The following is a 23,522-nucleotide window of genomic DNA, read 5'->3' as shown; positions in this document are numbered from 1 at the left end:
TATATGCCAGACAACATTATAGGCTCTCAAAAATGTACGCATAATTTGCTCAGGCTCTGATGAGGAAACACCATATTAGACATGTCAATAAACATTTTCTCCTTGGATTTGGGCTGTCTATGCTGATACTGAGTCTGGGTGGCCATTTTATTACGAATCGTAAAATGTTGGCAGTTATTCAGAGGTCTGGAACCAGGTTACGGGCTGTCTGCTTTGAGCATTACCATGATAAGTATGTTGGTGTAACGACAGATTTGCAGAACCATTGTCAGCCCACATTAACCTAAAGGTTCGCAGCTATTAGATTCCCAGTCAACCAAGAAGACTCAGCAATCTGTAACGCTGTGCAGACCTGCTGCTCCGACACCCACACCTTGAGAATCAGGCTTCCCATGTTAAAAACTGCTGTGTTAAAGATTGACATATTTATCATATCCTTTGCCTTTCATGTGGCTAGAAGCATTGTTAGTGGGATGGCATTTATTATAATGTATTAAATGTATGGAGGTGATTGAAGCTTGCGGCTGAGGCTTTGTAAAGCCCCGCTGTGTCTGTGTGCTCAGTGTTTCATTTACATTAGTTTTGATTGATTTTATTTCATTTATTGCGTGCAGTTTTTGTTATGGTTGTGTTTATGCAATAGCAGAGACAGAGACATTGATTAGGCCTGACGCCTTTTCTGTGCCCGCAGTACACGGTGTATGGGAGGAGTGGTCACCGTGGAGCCTGTGCTCATTCACATGTGGCCGGGGGCACCGCACTAGGACTAGGAGCTGTGCCCCTCCCCAGCATGGAGGCAGGGCCTGTGACGGACCTGAGACCCAGACTAAGCTTTGCAACATAGCCCTATGCCCAGGTATCGTCTATCTGCTCTGTAAATATATTCGAAATAACAATATTTACAATTTTCCCTGAAGGCATCATGATGAATGGTCTGATTTCAAAAGATACATTTTTGAGAATGGTATCAGTTTACCTTATATATTTCTATATATAATCCCCAATCAATACAGAGCTTCAAAGCTGAGTAAAACACTGAAAAGGAGCCAGGTCTGTGGTGCGTTTAAAGAAACAGTTCCTATAGGCCTACTGTAATGCGGTTTAGGAAACCCTGTTGAGAGTCACTACTGTAGGCTAATACTCAAAATCTCCTACCAATAATTGCCTGTGAATGGTAAGCAGATTAGTAAAGATACATTTTTCCACACAGTACATGTTAGCTTTGCTCTTGTAACAGACTACTTGAAAAAAAACACTCTATCCCTGTTGCTTTCCCTCTGCCCAGACAGGGAAAAAGGAAAACAGCTGACATACAGTATAAACTCTGCAGTTTTTGCCCTTGGCATTTAATAATATAAATCTTAACGTGATGATATTGTAAACACCTTTTATGTTTTATTCTCCTTTTGCCTTTGGCTATGTTGGGAATTCTAACGAGAGCAGGAAACAAGCAGTACAATTCTCGAAAAATCTTCAAGTAGTCATATCATTTTCTTTCTGTTTTTTGGCTTCCAATCTGAGAGAGAATAGTGATCTGAATATCTCCTCTCATTTCTGTCTGCCCTCTTTTTGCCTTCACATGGGACATGCTTGTTGGGTTGTGGTTGGTGCCTCAGTGGACGGACAGTGGCAGGAGTGGAGCTCTTGGAGCGATTGCTCGGTGACCTGTGCCAATGGCACTCAGCAGAGGACCAGGCAGTGCTCAGCGGCCGCCCATGGGGGATCTGAGTGTCGCGGTCACTGGGCAGAGAGCAGAGAGTGCCATAATCCTGACTGCACAGGTAAAATCCTGAGCCTCTTAATTCTATATCCGCTTTGATGTCTAAATACGAAATCATGAATTCAATTGAGGGGGAAAGGAAAGACTCAAAACAACCCGTCCCATATTGTCGTAATCATCATCAACCTATGTTATCATAACCATCAGTTTAAAATATAAAAAGCCGCCAGATTTTCCTGAAATGTATTACTCTTTCTGTTGCGTACTGAAAGGCTCTGCAGCAAGAATCAAGCCATGTTGTAAGAATCAAGAATAATGTCTAAGACCATGCTCGATCAATTGGATTTGTGAAATCCATTTAGATATACTGTGCCTTTCACATAATTCAGGGTTAGCTGTCGGAACTGTCTGTCAACATCATAGATGTATTAGAGGCTTGACTATGTCAGCTTAGCGGTCTCCATCAGGCTTTGAATTGTCTGATCACATGAAGGGCCCGAGCACTCTCATAATCTCCTGATGCAATTTTCACTGTAACAGCCTAAAACAGCTGGCTTTGTTTCACTGGTATGTGTGTGGCGAAGATATTCCTCTGAAATATTTTTAACCAGTCAACCTTTATGCTCTCTTGGTCCCTTTTAAATATGCTTCTGAATGCGTATTTCCAATTTGTGCTTATGATAATGAAGCCGAAGATGCTGTTGTTTGCCTCACGGTGCGATGATGCATTATACAATTTATTCATTTAATGAGGCCTACCTATTTAGCAATTCTTACTTGTTTGCGGGGTGAGAGATCAAACATTAGTGATACAAAGCCGTCTAAGCCTCCATTGAACACGTCAGCATGTGTCCATGACTGCTGGAGGCTTTGCTCTTCTCTGTAGAACAAAAAAAGAGTTCATTACAAACCCAATATGTTTTTCAGAAAAAGGTCAAAATGATCTCTGACTTTAAGTTAGTGTGCTTCAAGGCAACAGACATTCTTTTGAATGAAAAACAAATAACTTAAATATAGAAGAAAACGGACTAATGACTACAATAGAGGCCTGTGTAGGATTTTAATGAAAAATATTTTTTTCAAGATTTTCTTCAGGGCTGCTGGCATAATGATCTCTTTGTTACCCATGAGCATGCATCTGTCTGAGGAATCAGCTGCTCTGAGGAGGGGCCGAGGCTTCACTATCTGCAGGGATTTGATCAATGTCTTGCAAATAGTCTTAGCCAACAGGTCACAATGGTCTCGGTTTTGTCTCTCTTTCGGATACATCCGCGAGAAAGGTTAGTTGTAGGACATGAAATGGCCCCGCATGTGTGAAGGAAGGGGTAAGCGGAGGTTAAAATGAAAGTGTGTTTCCTGCTCACTGGGCTTTGTACCTTTCCGTTCAGACAAGGGCATGTGATTTACTACATTGCTGAAGGGGAGCATCTGTTTTTTTGTCTAATGCACAATTTAACAGTGTTCATTACAAGGGCATAAAACATGCTGCTGGTTTGGAAACTTCAGCATAAATACCTTTTAATATTGGCAAAGTGAATGGAATAATCACCACTCACAGTGCAGCTTCTTTAGCCATAAAATACACATTCTCCTGATTATTCAAAGTAATCTTCAAAAACTGTATGTAGAAACAGAATTATTGGATAGCAAAATAAATACATAATAATCAACTCATCAATAAAATAAAAGCTTCCATTACATATAATAAGATGTACACATGTTATTGTTATGCCACTGAGAGAATCTGTTTCTGACAGAGGATGATTTTGTTCCAGCTAACGGCCAGTGGAATCCTTGGGGTCCGTGGAGCGGCTGCTCTAAGTCTTGCGACGGCGGTTGGAAGAGGCGAGCGCGAGTGTGTCAGGGGGCCGCGGTCACTGGGCAGCAGTGTGATGGCAACAGAGAGGAAGTCAGGAAGTGCAGTGAGCAACGATGTCCAGGTGAGCCAAAGGATAATAAGACTAAAAGCTGAATGAGAGTGAGGAGATGATACTTAAAAGATTCTGAAGAGGAGATGCTTGTAAGTGACTATAGAAGAGAGATGAACAAGTATGAATGATACTGCTGACTTACTCATTAATGCAAGTATCATCAAATCGTATTATGTGATCTTCAATTCAAGTTCCTTTTTGAAGTGGAGTCTTTCTCTTAAAGTCACTTAATAATACTATTCTCTGAAGTAAATAAAAGAGTATTCCCGAAAGATAAGTTATTGTTTTGATTATAATTATCATATCACATCTATGCACAAATATTGTGATTAAAGAAGAGAGTACGCGTATCATCAACAGTATACTTGTACAACAATACTATACCGCTTTGATCTCCTATATTTCCATACCTCCGTGTGTGTCATATGAAGAAAGTGTTGCATCATATTGGAAATACTGAAAAGCTCCTTGAGCCATGTAGTTACATTTGTATCACTTTGCTTTTAAGCGCCGTATGAGATTTGTCCGGAGGACTATGCAGTGTCAATGGTGTGGAGAAGGACGCCTTCAGGAGAACTGGCCTTTAACAGATGCCCACCCAATGCCACAGGTAAGGACAAGAGAAATTACTTTATTTATTTGGTCTATTGCCCCATTTCTAAATGGGATAATCTTTTTTGACATTGTGATTACCTGTCCCGCCTACCCTAAGGATCCCATTAACATTTGAATACATTTGAATATGTACAGTGTGAAGTCAGCCTTTCTCTTTGATAGGTATACATCTACTTCATTGATTGACCATAATTTGACTTATTTTCAAGGAACTGCAGTTTGAATCACTCCAAGAAATGCAAATGTCACACTAGAATTACGCTGCAATTTTACACTAAGTGTCAGTGTTTGAATACCAATAATGCTACATAATGATGTACAGCACTCAATTTCTGCCACCTAGAAAGCTGTCCCTCAGTATAGAGGTTATTAACAAGCATATAATGGTTAAAGTTGCTGGCCTATTCGTTGTCGATGGTTTTTAAAATCACCAAAACATCACGATTTTGGATGAGTCCCCCATCTGAGGAGAGAGCGCACATCCACATTCAGTGATGTAACTCATGGCTACACCCGTCAGTACGCAGCATGTGCAGCAAATGGATTTTTTTTAAAACCGTGATTCTGAGAGCATTGTCGAAGAAAAGCGCACGGAGGTCTATTTTCAGACATTAGGCAGAAGCTTTAATATGTGCACGGAGGAAGAAGCATTAGAGCAGAGGATGTGACTTCTCCACTGGGGCGAGACTAACACTCAGCTTTAAAAAAAAAAAAAAAGAGAGAAAGAGCGGAGAGGATGAAAGGAATGCATCCTCTGTTTAAGCTGATATGATACAGGGTTGCTTTTGTTCTTGTTGAAGGTCAGTTCGCCAACAAACAGACAACAGGACAATGATGTGCTGTTGGTTGCTAAAGTTACAGGTTGGGTTGACACGTTGAGCTGTTTAAATTTAAAAATTGAAGGTGTTCTCAGTTGACATTTCCTCTACAACCATAAAATGGCTAACTGGCAAACTAGATGTAGCAGCAAACACACGGTCATTCACAGATGGCTAACCTGGGGCAAAGTTACGAAGAGCAAGATTTACTAGCCTGACATTGGCTTTCCAGCTTGACATTAGTTTATATGGCTAATAACAGTTTGTCACCACAAAGCTGTTTTGAACTCACAGAAATGTCTTTTTGTGTAGCTTTATTTTCTCTCTACGATGTTGATGTAAATGTAACATCTCTGCTGATTACACTCTAAAAACAAATGCCTTGGCTCAACAAAGAAAATCAACGCAACAGTTTGCATCAATGTTTATTGAGTTAAGACAAATTCTAATGAAAATGTCTTGAAGCAACAAAGTTATTTGAGTTAGGGGAGAAGGCTTTTCCTCTACAATCAGAGGTGTTTTTAATTACCACTTACTTAATAATTGGTAGCATAAACACAAGTTTTGAAGTTGATTACTCAAAAGATTAAGTTGGTCCGACTAGTTTTACCACATGATTTAAAGGGATTTTAAGTTGTATGTACTTAATTACCCTCATTCGTGATACAAGTTTTTAAGTAGATTACTCCAAAAATTAAGTTGCTCCAACTTATTTAACCGTACGATTTAAAAGGAATTTTAAGTTGTATGTACTTAATTACCATCATTGTGAACACATGTTTTTAAGTTGACAACCATTTATAAATTAAGTTGCTCCAAATATATTGTATTCAATAGTTGTTGTTTTTTGCCTTTTCATGTTTTTGCCTTTAAAGAAAGAAATTAATTGATTCCACAACAAAAATATTAGGCAATTCACTTTTTATTTTGAACTGCAGTTGTTTATTTCAACACATGATGTTTCAATCAGGAGAGAATTCATTTTGGTTGAACATTTATTGACACATGCCATATGATAAGGTGCATGAACACCTGAAATCACAGCTGACTGCAGGAGAGAGGAGAACCATTTTATAGTTTGGCTGCAGCACGTTGATTGGCTGCTGGAGAATGAGGTGAAATGTAATAGATTAAAGAGAACGCCTGTGATGAGCTGATTATATGCAGCTGCGGAGTGAATGTATATACACCCAGTCTTCCTGAAAGAACTTGCGCTGAGCTTCATTTAAATCTTGAAAAAAAAGATAAATAACACAAATTTAAATTGCCCCACAAATAATATATAAACACATTAGCCATATTACCATGGGAAATGGGGACACAGCAAATAAATGCTGCCATCACATCGAAGTTAGAGGCCTTTGCATATTTAAAACCAGTGCCAAATCTGTAAAGTTTTTGTAAAACTACAGAAACAAACTCTCAATGGCCACCAATCTGCAGATCACACACATCAATTTTACAAAAGATGTAACAAAGATGTTTACACTGCCGACAGTCATTATTTTAAACAGTATGAACACATTTAATGCAGAATGCTTGCTCATTCATTTGTTTCCCTCGACCACGATGGTTGCCATCGTATGGTAAGATCCTAGGTTGGACTGGTCACTGATGATGGCGATATTCATGTCATTTTGAAGCACATTAAATAATAGGTTAGCGCATAAGAGATAATGAATTAGGTAACTGCATACTTTTTGAACTGTCACTCTTAGCTAATTCAGAGCCATTATTACCAGCTGCTAAAGCAACACTGGTATTGTTTTCACCTTGAGTCTGCATGTGTGTGTCACCATGGCAATGTGGTCCTGAAGACACACAGAGGTGCTTTTGAGTACTTTGCCTAGTGTTTAAATGCATGTGGACAGATTTTTTCAATCACAACCGTGCAAGTTTTAGTGTATCTTCTCATCTTTTTTGCAGGTTCCATACAATATTTGAACTGGTTAAGTGAAGAGCAGAAGCCACTTTTCACATTTTACACAATCCTTTGCCCATGCCATTGCTGTCAACACCTATCCATGCTGAACGTTGCTAAGATATTATTGTTTGGGGTGTGGCCAAAAGTGCAATATGCTTCAAAATCTAACTGACAGAGAGCAGTGCTTTTGTCCTGTGTTTTTACACTGTGCCCATGGATTTTATTTTATTTCAAGATTTTTAATTATGTTGCTAAACTCCTTGAAAAGGTCCTCTTCCTTTTCTCCAAGGTACACACTCAAGGATGGCTATAGTTCTCTGCGTACTTCAATTGTATTGTGCTATTTTTGAAAAAGGAAAAAAAGAGAAATTACAAAAATGAATATATTCTGAATGGGTGACTGCCGACAACTTGCATTTCAATGACAACTGTAAATAACGATCCTACCTCAAGAAGCATGTCCTTGATCTGCTTCACCGAGATTCATTTTTAATAAAAAGTTATATCACAATAGTAACCAAAGTATTTTGACTCTCACAGTAGCCTCTACTACTTTGTATCCTCTAACATAACTATTCACAGTTAAAAGGCTGCTAATTTTGGTCAAACAGCAATTTGCCTATACAGTGCAACACTATCTACTGTATTTGAATGACAAAAGATGACACTCACCTTAAAATGTCCTTTGTATATTTCTATTTGTCTTAACTGTCGGAACTTGTCCAGGCATGTTAAGTGGGAGTGTAGAACAATTAAGTTATCAAGCCAATTGCTTTACTTACTACAACTTGAATTTAGTTTTAAGTCAATTAACGCAGAAATCAGAGTTCAAATTACACACAATATTAAGTTGATGTAATTACCAACATTATTACGTCAACACAACTTATAAATTAATGTTTGCAACTTAAAATGTTTATCTAAATCAATTAACTCACATTTTTATCTTGCAACCATGCATTTAATTAAGTGGAGGTGAAAGGTCGCCTGAATTCGTTTTTTAGAGTGTAGGAGTATAATTGACATCAAGATGTGGCTTCATTTGCCAGATTTAGGTCAATCTGTCAGGGTTGAGACATTTGGCGAAATAATTTGGGTTCCTTACTGAGAAGTATCCTATTAATATGTAAAGTAATGATATTTAAAAATGCGGGTGTGGACAGTGGACATTAATAATGAATCAATCCCACTTTAATTTGCTATATCAGGGGTTGTAATGTAATGTAATACAGAAATGTGTCCACAATGTAGTGTTAATCACAGGTCATACAGTATATTAAAGCAGACCTTAGCTGATGGACTCGGTACCTCTGCAATCACAGGATGTGTGCACACCAATTCAAATACACAGGGTGCTATATTACAGAGAGCCAGGTCCTTTGAAGCATGTGCAACAGAAGACCAGTATCATGATAAAAGGCTAAAATAACAGAGAGAAGACATTGTTCATGTTTAAGCACAGTGCATCCCAGAGTCACTGACCAGAGGGGGGGACGGGGACGATAATGGACAATAGTTCAGGTTAGGTCAAGTTTATTTGTAAAGCCATTCATCACAGTTCCCGTGTCAGCGGGTTTCACAGAGCCCACATTATGAACCTGTAAATGAAAACAGCACCGCCCAACCTTTGACTTGTAATTAGATCAAGGTCAAACTCACATAACTCCTAATTAGAAAATGTGAAAAGAACTAAAAACGCCTCACATACAGATCTCCTGTGTCCACGAAAGTGAGACAAGTAATGGCAGCTGCGAGCGGGTAAACAAAGATGAAATATTGATCAGCAAAGGCATCAAAACAAAATGTGCGACATGGATGCAGCAAGACTGCTTTGGTGAAGCATCAAAATGTGTTGGGGGGGCTTCAGCGCCCACACTGTCTTCATCAAGGTCAGCGTAGCACCCAGGGCAGGGGCGTCAGCACCACCACGGTCATCATGGATGACAACTGCCACCACAGGCGAGAAGGGGGGAAAAGTCGAGAGGATACACACACACACATGTCACACACACACACACACACACACACACACACACACACACACACACACACACACACACACACACACACACACACACACACACACACACACACACATTTTTCTTGTCAACATTATGCTCTTATTTATATGACTCTCTCATTAGATCCCCAAATCTCAATTATCAATTAAAGTTTGAGTCACCCAACTGAGAGGGGAGCAATTAAAACGACATAACCACATGTTATTAACAAACCCTTCACAGGTTAATGTGGAGAAAGATGATGTTTAGCAAACACATGAGACAACATAATTGAGATTGATTGAGGCAATTTTGTTTGTGACATTTAAGTCATTCATTTTCTTGATGGTATTGGAGGCAGAGGTTTGAACGCTTCTTTCTTTCTTAAAGCTTTTAGACATTGCTTTTGTGTTACTCCTCTGTCAGTAAACACTATTTTGGAGAGCATTGTGTGAAGAAGAAACTTTGCTTTAGTAGCTGCAGAGTTGAGGACGCTGTTAAAAAGGGACTGGGACAGATCAATGCCATGGAGAACTGCAGCCTTGATTTTTGATCAAGCTAGTCTTCATTGACCAATATTAACATATTCAACCTACTTTACATATCACTGAGGGAACAAGAGATGACAGATTGGTGCAGAATCAGAGCAAAAGCCTCTCATCGCTCTTCTCTGACCTTTTTTGATCCCACTACGGACAGAGATCCAGGCCAGGAGGGATCCAGTTCTTATACCTGAAAAAATATATCTATTAACCTAATGCAGATATTAAATGAAGATGGGACCCTTTGTATAAAATAAAGTCTTCATCTCTTTTTGACTGTTATTAATTTAAGCATATCACAAACGCACTTAAAGGGTGCTTATGAAAGTGTTTTATTATATTTAATTTTATACAGCTAATAAATAACAGCAGTATTTTTTTTAAACAAGTTTTTTTTCCCTGCTAAAAAGCAAGGAAAAGAAGAGCTCTCGTCCAGGCATTTTACCTTTAAATTGTTTTGGCCTCGGGCAATTTATACTGTATGCTGTTATGCTGCATCATAATTGCAAAATACAATATAACCCTAAAATAAAAACAAACAGCAGTTCATCAAACATTGTCTCACCATTGCTTCTGATTCATATATTTTTTAAATCAATAAAAAAAATTTTTATCTTGTATTTTAGGAACTTGACCTCTTCTTAATGCTTTGTGTCATTTTTCCAATTCCCTCTTAGAGCGCAGTCATTCTCCGCTTCCAATGACCTTTAGGAATGTCAGAGCCACAACTGAGGTTAATCCCTAATTTCTAGGTAGCAAGCCATCATAAAATACGCTCTTTTTTTGTGAGTATGAGCTCCTGGAAGACAATTCGAATAACATTGTGAAAACATTCTATTCTGGGCCGGCACCAGGACTGTGAAAGTGAACAAAAACAGCTCAGGTGGAGCCATTTTGGAGGGAGACGTATGCTCAGTGTGCCGTAGAGCTGTGGGCTGTCTCATAGTGCCGCATGGGCGCTCCCGGGATATAGCAATGTTTGGTGTGCACTCATGGCATCTCCAGGTAGTAGCAGTGGAAAGGGTGGGCGTAGGAGGTGTGGCTTTGATCTCCCTCTGTCTGTGTGTGCTAGTGTGTGAAAGACAGAGGGGGAGAGAACAAGAGATAGCAATGGGTTTATGTGAAGCACCAATGCCAGGGGAGATGTTTTGTACTGTGGGAGTTTTTCCTCAGGATGTCAAGCACCTGTGTTGGAGCGGTGGGGTGATGTGTGAAGTGCACTCCACCGGGTCAACAGCAGAGAAGGTGTGATGTTGGACCCCGATGTAGGATGTGTACGGCGATGTGGGTGGATATTGGGTGGTTCTGCTATTTTGGGATCACTGTTTAAATGCCTGACAGCTATCATAGCTGAGCTGCAGCATGCTTGAATAAGCCCCTGTACGTTCTATTAACACACAATATGTATGTATGGAAAGCAAAGCGGCCGGGTCTTATAATATAAAACGGTTCTGTTCAAATACTGCAGCACTCTCCTTCCAGAAACATCTCTCCGTCTTTCTCTTCAACTTTACTGCAAAATGTAATGGGAGACATCACATTTTGATGGTGAGTGATGGGCACCAGAAGTGGAGGATAGGGAAAAAGATAAGTCTTTCATGAAAATAATTAATACCTCTGTCTTCTTCTTCCTTTTTTGTCTCTCTCCATCTCCCGACTCCCTCCACCACTTCCATCTGCCTTTCTTTTGCCTCGCCTTTGGTCTTAATCCCATACCCGGCTCCCTCTCCACCCTCTCATACGCCTGCATCCTCATCTCCCCACTCCTCCCTCCCTCCCTCGCTCTGTCTCCTCTCCAAATCTGTCGCTGTCTCCTTTCCCCTCTACAGGCACCACTAGTCGACGCTGCTCTTTGGATCACCGTGGTATGGCCTTCTGGGAGCAGCCCAGCTATGCTAGATGCATAACAAATGAATTCAGATACTTGCAGCAATCAGTAGGTGCAAAGTCAGCTTCCTTTCACTGCCTCTGTTTCCAATGCATCATAAATTACCTCCGCGGTGTTTCCCCCCTCCCCCTCATTCCCATCACACCAGAGCCAAAGATTAACCACTTCAATAGCGGAGCAGATTTAAACACTGATTATTCCATCTTTTCTGTGTAATACATTGTCATCCTTGATTCCTTTTAGCTTTTTGATTTAGTTTTTTGGCATGTTCCTGTTTTTTGTTGTTGTATTAATTTCTCTGCTTTATTTTAAATAACAAAATCCAAAATACTTTATTTATTGGATAATCAAGCAGCCTGATCACATTGTAAGGGAAACTCAGTGGAAAGTGACCTTGTACTTCTCAATAGTATCACTTTTATTTACCAAAATACCCTGGAGTGACATCTACCCCTTTCATCCGTTTTTCATCACACGCGACATCTGGATCAAAAGGAAAATCTGTTTTTTTTATTATAGTCTGCCTCCATTTTAGAGAGCTTTATTTAATAACGTTTTTGCGTTTGTGCGTTTGCCTTTAGTCTGGTAACACACTTCCACTAGAATGGGTAATTTGCTAACCCTCCATCACAGTTTAAAAATAAAAGAATTCATAAGAGCTGAGATAGCAGATATAGCCCTGCACCTGTGGACGTGTATTTATGAACACAAACCCTGTGCAATGACGTGAAATGTCATTTCACAGCGCAACTTCTCCCTAAATGTGTGTCTTCTGCTCCAGTTAACTCTTTTATTCATATTGGCTCATTTCAAAACATCCGTGAGGCAGAATACATCCCAGCCTGGCTTAGACATAAGTGTCGCATTAAGGGCCTCAGAGAGTGCAGTCTTTCTTCCTGATGTTTGCACTTCATTTAATCCAAATGGGTAGTTTAGCGTCTATCTTTGCCAAACCTTCAGAGGACACCGATACCCCAAGTTCTTTGTTCTCCTGTTTTTGGAGGTTCAGGGGCACCTTGCAAAGGGCCAGAGGATGCTGGCTGGGGATGGGATGTCCCAGGTCACGAAGAATCTGCTGGACCTCACCCAGAGGAAGAACTTCTACGCCGGGGACCTGCTGTCTTCTGTGGAGATCCTTCGTAATGTGACGGAGACCTTCAAGAGAGCAAGCTATGCGCCTTCTTCAGATGATGTGCAAGTAAGTGCGCAGTGGGCTTGTTTTAACACTAAGTGACATATACATATCCTTATCCATGGTTGCTCACACATTGTGCCAAAAAGACTGGACAAGAATAATGTTTTAGTGTGTTCTATATATGGGGGAAACCAATGTTTCGTAACATGTCTGAAATAGCACAAAGGCTGACGAACGCTCAGCGAGACTCTATTGTATCAAGAGATCTCCCTCCCCGCCCTAAGCTGTTTCATCTCATCATGTTGGGGTTGACTGCAGTCTTGATCCTTTTTATGTCAATGGGATGATGGAGATTATAGCTAAAGCTCCACCTCCATCACCAATAACATAGTTTATGTCCTCAGAGCTGTGTCATTTTTAAAGACGGCCTTCCCAGGCCTCTTTGTGCTCTTTGTGCTGTTTCAATGTCTTTGGCTCGTGCCGTTTGTTAGAGGGAGCTGCAGAGCAGGCTCTGAATATTGCATGTGTTTTAATGAAAAAGCCTTTTCTCCATTATAGTATTTTGTTGAGTTTCTAATCTGTCTTTGTTGCTACAACGAGCTTGTTTTGTTGTTGTTGTTGTTGTTGTTGTTGTTGTTGTTCTACATAGAGATGTAAGTATTAGTGGCGGAAATTGGAAAGGCAAGATTCTTGCCCATTAGCCATTTTCTGTTTTGCAGTTGAAATGATTTCTGCTTAAATAATGTGAAAGTTGAGCTGGTTATTAAGACCCATAGCACAGTGCTGTTTCCACTGATTATACTTTATTTTTAATAATGATAGAGGATATTTTTTATACCACAGAATGTTGGATTGTAAAAAGCAATCAGTATCAGTGATTTTAGATGCACATCATCAGTATTTGAGTGTCTTTTTAATGTGATAGGATTTAATTGGTTTGGTGCTTGTACTTCAGGTTAGGATGAAGGTAATTGAAAATGTTGAACTCTATGAATTATGGACATCCAAAGCGCAGTGATATTTGGACACCAAAATGTCAGGGATCCTCTTTTTTTCTTTTTCTGCCGCTTTTTCTGCACATTTATCAACAGTTTCCACTGAGCTGTACGGTCTGCTGGTAATATTCCTGCAGAAATAAAACCCAAATGTGCTTCCCATGGATGGGCAAACATAGGGCCCATTTCCCCACCATAGAAAATCTATGAGATGTGGAAAGCATCCTTTCTCCGGTTATTATGAGAGCTCTATAGTGTGTGTGGGCAGACAGCAGAGCAGCCAGCCAGCCCACCCCCTCCGCGTGTCTCTGAGCTAATGCAGTGTTAAAGTGGGCACATTACCACCAGAGGGAGCATAAGCATTCAAGTAGAAAACAAGATAGCCTGTGTCAAGAGAGAAAGCCACTCCCTCAGGCACAATGTAGACCAGATGAAATAACAAGGCTAAAGATCAGACAGGGGTCCTATCACTACTGCAGGCATGCACCCCCTGCAGCCCCTGCCGCAGAAGAAGACAATCCACACAGCTGCTCAAACATTCCCTTTCATCTTTCTTTATGACTGCAGCTTCTCTCCTCCAGCATAATGTGTTAGCTGCAAGCTGCAGGTGGTTTGATGTGTATTTGTGCCAAGGCTGATCCACAAAGTCCATCTTTTTTTCCTGATGACACCATCATGGCGTCATTGTCACATTTCCTTGGGCAATTATGCCCCGCAGTGACCGTTATGGTTATAGAAATCCCTGCGATTGCGAAATGTCAATTTATTATCCATGATACTCTTTGAGTGCGTATATGATTTGTTCATACTGTATGTCATGCTTTTATAAAACATCTTGCAGCAGTGCTTCTAATACGTCTTCGTTTGACATATTTTTCCGTTTCATCATCTCCACAGAACTTCTTTCAAATCATCAGCAACCTCTTGGAGGAGGAAAATAAGGAGAAGTGGGAAGACGCACACAAGGTAAGCACAGCGCTGTACGCAGAGTAAATAATTCAGGTTTCTGCATGAATGTTTTGTGTCTAAAATAAAATCGCTTCTCTGCAGTCGCTTCGTCTGAGTTAGCAGAGATAAAGTCATGTTCGGTGTAGAGAGGATGTTACACTTACACATATCATTGTGAGAGGTCATTTTGCAGCTGTGACATCTGGCCTCATTTAGAAAGCTGTTTCCTCAGAGCTCCACTTGGTGGCAGCAGCACTGCCACAGAGACTGGCCAACGTTCACACTGCAGGACTCACTCACTCCTGCGTACTCAATGTTTCACCCAGCTGGGATAGATCGCAGCAACCAGTGTGATTAAACCATCGTTTGTGTAGAATTACATCATAGAAAAAAACGGTTTTAATGTTTAATTGCTTCTAAACTTATTGCCTTTTCTGTATTTCTCTGGCATTGTGAGGAAGCTCATTCAAATGGAGACGCAGTTAAATAAAAACATAGTCTTATACCAAACACAAATTGTGGGAGCAATAAAGTAGATACAAAAATGTGTACAGAACAGTGCACTTTCTTGCCACCGTGTTTATCCAAGGAGATCGGCTTCTGGCTACGTCCTCTGTCGGCCACATTTTTCAACTTGAGAGGTGGCAAATGTTGTTTTAAAAAAACTGCCACTGGTGTCTCAGACAACCTGAAATCACGCACATCCAGTCTCTGACAGAGATACCATCTGTGATGGACGGCGAGCCCGCAGAGGGCATCTGCTCCGTTGTCACCTTCACTGGTAAATTGACTTAAATTGGGTATATCACCGGCACTGACACATGGCTGAGGGGTGTCTCAAAATCACCCGTCTCTCTTTTTTGTCTGCATTTCCCCACGCTTGAGTTTTACTTGGATACAAAGGGAAGGCACACAGTTCAAAGTCAGTCTGATGTCTCTACAGGCAGTAATTACATGTGTACTCAATGCAGCTTTAGTTCTGCTGGACAAAAAGGTATGTTGTCTGAGAAAAGCTCACAAATGAGCAGCTTCATCAATGCGTCAGAGATGGAGACAGATAGATCAGAGGAAATATAGGAATAGGAAAAGTTGTCTCTGTGATTGAACGCCCAGAAGAGATATGTGTTAATTATTTCTGTCGTTATTAATGTGCCTGTCCGAGGAGTGCTGCTGCTTCAGATTCACCAAGAGCACGTTGGTTAAACGACGCTGTCTGATTTCAGCAGACAACGACGCTTGGACTTCACAGCTATCAATTTTTCTCACTTGCTGGCTTGTGGTACATTAATGAGTGTTCTGAGCTCACACTGCACAGCACCCACACACTGCGTGCTGTGGGCATTCAAAACACTCACATGAAACACCTCACTATGAGGTTTTACTGGCTGCAGAGTTGGCTCTGTGCAGAGATCACTATATATTCACCTCCTGTCACTGTTACCATGGCAAGGAAAGGAAGAGCTCTGTCTATAGATCCTCCACTGCAGCCATTTCCCTGTGCTGCCTTCACATCTCAGGGTTGCCATGGAGACCAGCAGAATGAACATGACTGCACTGTGCGTCAGACATGCCGGAAGGGGCGACGTGATGTGCTTTTCTCCCCCACCATGGCTCTCACTATGCTGTGTCAGAGGCTCTCAACTTCAGCATCACTGAGCCGCCTGCCTGGCTTAGCAGCAGCACATGTGGCGGCATGTGTGAAACACACACACACACACACACACACACACACACACACACACACACACACACACACACACACACACACACACACACACACACACACACAAGGTGTTCGTCCAGGGGGGAAATACCTGCCTCAGGTGTTTGTTTAAAATCAAAAGTGAGGTGTTAATTGCCAAGTGCCACTCACACGCTTTTTCTAATTGCCTGACATCAACATTATGTGCTCACATATTTGTTCAAGTCCTGCAAAAACACAATGTGTGACACAGCTCTCTTACAGACATTTTGAATTGTTAAAACAGTATTGGTCTGTGCAGCAGCACAGAATGTCGTAATTTATGCCACAGCTACACAGTACTAAAACAATATTCTCAATATCGGGGTCAAAGGAATGCAAAACTGCTCTCCACCCCATTGAAGCCTCTTATTAGATTCGACCCATCCGAACTAGATCGGCAGCCATGACACAGTGATCCAATCTTTTGAAGGTTAATTATCGGATTAGTGTGCCTTTGATTTATCGACTCGAGGAAAGAGCTGACGGGACTAGCATTGTTGCTGGTCGTGGACATGAAATCCTGCCTCTGCATTCCCCCACTGAGTGCTGCTTTCCGTGAAGCGTCACATGAACCCTGGCAATCACCCTTGAGCTGGCAGAGCCTTTCAGAAGAGGAGCCAACCGCAACTGTGTGTGCAAACACGGGGGTTATCGCTCTGATGCTGGTGTCACATGGTTCAATTAGGCTGCATTCAATCCAGGCGTTGCGGTGAAAACACCACTCAGGTATTGCTTTTAAACTGTGGTGGTGGGGTGCCAAAATAAAAGAAAGGCCTGCAGCAAAAGGTTAAACAAACGTTTTGAAAAGCAGGATAAACACAACCCAACAGCACTCTGTGTTGGCCAATCACGTATCTGGCGAACCAGAGCTGTACACCGCCGCCATGAGGGAGTTCAAAGACGGTAATTGTCATGCAGTCACTTGGTGCTAAATGGGCCATTTAAATGACATTCTAACATCGCAGCATAACCCTGCGCTAACTGCTGTAACGCCTGATTTAATGTGATCTATCTACCCACTGCTTTATTTGACCGTTTGATCTGTAAAGTATCAGAGGATAATGAAATCCCATGAAAACAATTCCCAGAACTCAAGGTTACATATCTTCATTGCTTATTTGGTATTTACAAAATGTCAAACTTTCACATTGGATAAAGTGAAAACAAACACTGTTTTTAGTTTTAACCTAAAAACTACTAAAACTACTACTACTAATGAGGACTAATCAACTATCGAAACACTTTGTGATTGTTCTAGATGGTTCAATTTCCATTATATGAAATTTGGATACATTTACGTGAAAATACCGTGAAATCGGTTTCAAACCACAATACATTTTAAGCATAATATAAGTATGTCTAACACTGTGACCCATGTGCTTATTGACTTCCTTTTCTTCTGTTTTTGTTGTTTATTCAGCAAAATTTCCTTTTTAATATTTCTTACAGCGTCTGCGTTTAACTACAGTATAATCCTGAAGTTTATTTACAATATGAGTGTGTAACCTGCTTTTTATTTGCTGTCTTTTTCCATTCTTCTGTCGTGCTACACACTCCCATCTTTCCACTGATAACAACCGTTGAAATTGAAAATGTCTCCTTGTCTCTCATATCTTGTCCAGATCTATCCCGGAGCAGTGGAGCTCATGCAGGTCATCGAGGAATTCATCCACATCGTTGGATTGGGCATGAACGATTTCCACAATGCCTATTTGATGACTGGGAACTTGGGTAAGAATCGGCCCTCTTCTCCTCCTGGCCCTCAGGCACAGAGTTTGTTTTCTTATTTATTTCCGCATTACACGGACACAAGATCCCTGCCGACTGCTTGTGTCAATTTCTCCACCATCATTAATTGAGGATAAATGGTGCGTGGTAAGGGTGGGGGAGTACAATTACTGCTAATCAATAATTCTAATTAAAACTGAGCTTGTGGTCTTAATATGCTGAATTATTATGAAAACACTTAACATTCAATCCAATATCATGAGAGTGCAGTGAAAGAACCCCCACAAGGCAAACACTCTTCTTTAATAGAGTTATAAAGAAAATAATACACACAGCACTCCTTAAATATACAATGTTGGTGCTTTACTGTTATTGTAGATGTTATTATATGCTAAAGACAGCTGTTTTTGTCTTTATTATTCAGTCTGTTGTCTTCTAAATCCATTTACTTTTCTTTTATTGTACATTTTCCATACATCCATAGTTTGTTCCCCAATAATCAAAGTACGTTTGTGTCATATTTGAATGGTAAGTAAGTATTTGTGGTGTTGTACTGTTTGAGGGAGACATCATTAGCAGAGCATAACCTTAAGTATGTTGTTCAGAAGTGCCTTAGCTTGAAAAGAGATTGTTTGTCAGCTCCTTTTATTTAAAGATAAGCAGTCATGCAAAGAAAAATATTGTTAGAGTATCTGATAAAGGGCTATACAATTGGAAGTCAAATTACAGGTTTTTCTTTGCAGCTGTAATGAGCTTGAGAACATTTTTGCTGCGCCACTGATTGTGGACCAGATTATAACTCCCACTCTTTAAGAAAAAAAAAGTATTTTAGCAACATTTCCATTCCCTGATGTTCTGCTGGATTCTTTTTCAACTGTCGCGCAGCCTTTTGGATGATCTGAAGTCTCCATGGCATTTCATTTCTCACTGGTTTCTTACTGAAATGGAATAATAGAGCTGCAGGCTTGTTTTATTCATGCAAGTGAATGTGAGCATGTAAAACCTTGTGATTGCTCTGAAGGAGCAAGGTTTCTTCTTCATATTCTTTACAATAGCTAACATTTGACCCACTTCTAGCAAACACTTGCACTTGGTGGCTCTTTATGGTATATAATCTCTACGGATGAATAGGTCGCCCAGCCAGAAAAGCAACAATGAATTCACTCATCGAAATGCCATTACGAAGCATCATGTGAAGCAAATTAAGTAATCGGCACTTGGAAGTAAGGATTGAATGCATACCGTAAAGCCTTAATGATTTCTTTCACAGACGTGAGAATATTTCTGTTTCCTTCTCCTGTATTAGTATACTTCCTTCAATTTGGCTTAATGATAGTCGTCCCACTTCAATGGCAATGCCCACTCTTTCTGCCTGAGAAAGCATTAACACATGACCCCTGATGTATGCTAAATATGCAGCCCATTCTGTGAAACTGACTCTAAATAGACAGTTAAGTGTTTTTATCCAGATTTATGGAAATTCCTTGAACAGCCGTGTGAATCGCATGGCTCAACTTGGATATAAAATACTTGACCCTAACAATATTAGTCAGCCATATGACAGTTGAGCCCCCGCTCAAATCTGTGGCACTGCAGAATAAACCCGTGTCAGACACAATACCACAGAAAATCTTTGGGTAAACATGAAGTGGTGATGCATCTCAGCATTGGTTTTCAGTCCTAAAGAAAGCTCTGACTAATATCAGGGCTATTGTTCTTATACAGGAATTATCGCAATTTCTGTAAACATATTTTACAAGAGACTATTTTCTAATAATTTCACATTTAAGAAGATTTTTAGTTTAATTTTAAGTCAGATTTCTTTCTTTATAAATAACTTTTCAAGTGATGTATATCAGTGCATTTAAAGGGGCATTGATAGAAACACTTGATTTGACTGAATTGAACGTCAATCAATGTCATTCTTAAAACAACTGACATAATGTTTTATGATAGATAACCTACAATAAATTAGGAAATTGCTCTACAATCGATGGTCATTTAAAAAAAAAGAAAGACAAATGTGCTTTTATCTTGGCATAACCTGTAGCCACAGGAATATATTACAATTATATATTTAATTTTAATAGGATAAATAAGGTTTTAATGTTGAAACTTTCTGACTCAGGCAACATTTTCACTAACATTACCTAAGACCTACTCCATGGCATTTATGCATCAAAAATAAAGAATAACTTTCTGAAAGAAAGCAGATTGTAGTTTGATGTTTTGCCTCTTCTAGTTCTCCTGATGTGACTGAACTATTCCTGATTACTTCATGCACCTTTTAATGAGTTGCAGCTGTGTTGCTTCGTCAGTTTTACTAATAAAACAGACAGTCCGTCTTTCCTTCAAATGTATTTAGTTGAAATACAAAAAACTGATAATTATAACAGTTGTAATATCTGAGTAATGCGATGTGTGTACAATTGGACAAGGTTGTACATTATTGGTTTGGACAAGAGCGATAGGTGGGAAGTTAGAGATAACAATTTGAAAAACACATCATTTTGAAATAAAAAGACTTGGAAAATATGTTTGAAAATGGCTAGGGGGCAGTTGATGGCTTGTTAAAAAACACATTATGTCCCAATGAACTCTTGGAGAACAAGAGCAAAGAAATGGTGAAGTGCAAATGATTATTATTTCTGAGATGCAGGACTGAGGCAGAAAGCCTTTTTGAGAAATGATTGGAAGATGCAGCAGTAATAAGCTGCCTCTGGCTAGGATAAAGCAGAACCTTAGCTTCCTGCTGCTGGGAAAATATGATGCTCTAGGTGCTCTAGCCCAAGAGCTCAGAATAATGTTTTACCTGTTAGTTGAAAATGTCAGGACAACATAATTATATCTCTAATGCTTTGAATCCTGCCATGTGTGAGAAAAAAGAAATCTGACTTAAATCAAAAGTGCATTTATATAAAAGTGCATTCAAAGGTCACCTATTAAGCAAAATCCACTTTTTCATGTCTTTTATACATAAACATGTGTCCCTTCTGTGTAAAGAGATGCTGAAAGTTTCATGAAAAAAGAGAGAGAATCTTTTTGTCCTGATCCATTTCTATAAAAACCTGTCCAACCAAATTTGTCCAACCAAATTTTTTTGGCTTGTGTAACCATTAGCCAATCACCAACCAAGGTAACAGGTATATTTTTACATCATATTTGGGAAACAAGTCAATTTACCAAATTATATTTCAATTATACATAAATAAGAGATGGAACACAGAGGATTCAGGATAATAGATTGATCCCTGGACACACAGAGGCTTTGATAGTCAGACACACTGCTCTCACTAGTGCTTCGTTGTCCACGTGGCTCTTTTGATTAAAGGAATGGAACGTTTTGTGGACCCATCGGTGGAAGCCAAGTGGAGAGCATCTGGCAGAGTAAGATATTGCGGCATCATTTCGTCACTAATTTATGGCAGCCTCTTGACACCTAGATAAATAGTGGTTGTCACCGCTGCATCGTCCTCTGTCCTCCTACTTTTAGTCAAATAATCTTGATTGCGGAAAGCTCTTCAATCCGGCAACTTGTGCTCTCTCCTCACAAGCAAACACTCGGAGGACAAAGAGAAGCCTGGTGAAAATGAAACCCCACTTTGGCGCTGAAACACATCATGCCCTTTTGACATTTGTGTACTGGCTGTCTATTTTGAGGCTATACTTCATGGAAGTGATTATTATGACACTAATAATGATTAATTGCAATTACACACATACAAGTGACAGCTGCTAACGTTTATTCCTTTATTTTCCATGAACGCATTCAGACGTAATGAGCGGTGCAATAATTCCCTCTTATGATAACGCGCCATACAGAATACTCTCGGTGTTCAGGAGCATCACAATTCTGCATTATCACTTTATTTGTGCTGCCTATACCCATCAGGCAAGTGCAAAGCCCCATTTACCAGCAGGATTACCCAGGACTCTGAAAGACAGCCGCCATAGCCCCCTGTTGTGTTTCACAGTGTGCCCCGGGACTAAAACCACCAACACACACTCATACACACACACACACGCTTCCCACTGCTGCCTCTAACATCTGGTGCTGTGAACAGGAAACGTTGGAAATGGCAGGTCTCGCGGTGCTCTGTGATTTTGTGCCCGCTGCTGGATCATCCCAAACACACAGACACACCTTCTGTCACAGATCTCACTCAACACGGATTCTTGCCGGGAATTGTATTATTGGCACAGCACAAGTAACAATAGAGGTTTTGCATCAATGAGGATTAGCCTCAGATTCCCCAGCTGACTGGGACTGGATGTGATACCAGGGAGAGAGAACAGTACAGCTTTATCCTCCTCTTGTAATGCTGAGGCCCTTCCCGTTGATCCTGGGTATTTTCCTTGTCGCTGCCTCAGTGCACGGACTGGCACCTCAGCAGGGAGCGAGAAAAGGAAAGAGTGATTAAGGAGATTTCAGTTGGGGCTTTGATTTTGCACTTAGTGGTAAATGTGTAACTGAACGCATTAAAAGCCCAGCTGGAGATTATCTGACGTTTAATTGACCTGCACATTCACATTCAGGTTGGCAAATGAAAATAGGTTTTTCTGTGTTTTGTCACTCTGTAAACATATACTGTAGGCCTGGGCCAAAAGAATATGCCATATATGCATTGGCCAATATGCACTGCTCCATTGTACAGTGGTGTTGGACAGAGCATTAGGGATCTGACTTAACTTGGGAGTGATAGCCGACTCTAATCCTGTTTTGAATATGGGTCGCAAAAGTGTTGCACAACCTCTGCAGGATGAAAGGACTACATACAGTATAATAGGTTTGATCATTTTTTGATTGTTTGATTTTTGATTGTTATTAAAGAAAGAAAACTCACTAAAATGGCAGCATTTCAAAACAATGACCTGCAGCCACTTAGCTTAAAGACTCGAAAAGGGAGATATAGAACTAGCCTGGCTCTGTTAGAAGTCACTGGTGCCAGTAAAGAAAGATAAAAAAGAAAAGATAAGAACTAATAAATAGTAAGACAATATGATTTTACACAAAGTGTATGCAGGAAACACAACTACTGACTTAATAATACAAAACAAATACTACACACATGCATGTTTGTGTTTATATGTGTGTCTATCCTTTAATTCTTAGTTCATAGCGACCTGCTGTGTGTACGAGACAGCAAAAACATCTGCCATGTGAAAACATTTGTGTTACAGGGCGACGTTTTATTAACTGGAACCAGCATGATTCTCCATGACACAATCTATAAACTCATAAATACTCTAAAGTATATCGATCATCAGTATTTCTTCTCTGGTGTGTTTGTTTGGATTCTGCAGTGGCCAGCATCCAGAGGCTCCCCGCAGTGTCTGTGATGACTGACATCAACTTCCCCATGAAGGGTCGTAAAGGCATGGTCGACTGGGCCAGGAACTCGGAAGATAAAGTGGTCATCCCCAAGGGCCTCTTTGTTTCCCAGTCAGCAGGTATGTAAGCGTTTATATATCAGAGCCACTCTACTTCTGGTCCAACATGTCTTCATCTAGCAGCTGTAATGGTGTGGTGTACT

At 40.3% G+C, this 23,522-nt stretch overlaps 1 protein-coding gene across 5 annotated transcripts in view; it reads left to right on the top strand.

Moving 5' to 3' along the window:
• adgrb3 (adhesion G protein-coupled receptor B3) overlaps nucleotides 1–23,522 on the top strand; it is a 105,560-nt gene that overhangs the window by 48,631 nt on the left and 33,407 nt on the right. For 4 of the 5 annotated variants that reach the window (XM_079689686.1, XM_079689685.1, XM_079689687.1 and 1 more), the window contains exons 5-13: nucleotides 692–856; nucleotides 1,617–1,781; nucleotides 3,496–3,660; nucleotides 4,160–4,261; nucleotides 11,380–11,486; nucleotides 12,442–12,636; nucleotides 14,466–14,534; nucleotides 17,883–17,991; nucleotides 23,293–23,439. In XM_079689686.1, the coding sequence (XP_079545812.1) occupies nucleotides 692–856; nucleotides 1,617–1,781; nucleotides 3,496–3,660; nucleotides 4,160–4,261; nucleotides 11,380–11,486; nucleotides 12,442–12,636; nucleotides 14,466–14,534; nucleotides 17,883–17,991; nucleotides 23,293–23,439 (1,224 nt within the window). The remainder of the gene's footprint in view (nucleotides 1–691; nucleotides 857–1,616; nucleotides 1,782–3,495; nucleotides 3,661–4,159; nucleotides 4,262–11,379; nucleotides 11,487–12,441; nucleotides 12,637–14,465; nucleotides 14,535–17,882; nucleotides 17,992–23,292; nucleotides 23,440–23,522) is intronic. The other variant, XM_079689684.1, reaches the window with a different exon arrangement.

Source organism: Notothenia rossii (genome assembly GCF_949606895.1).
Source record: "Notothenia rossii genome assembly, chromosome: 6".
Classification (NCBI taxonomy): Eukaryota; Metazoa; Chordata; class Actinopteri; order Perciformes; family Nototheniidae; genus Notothenia; species Notothenia rossii.
This window is presented reverse-complemented; position numbering and strand designations above follow the sequence as displayed.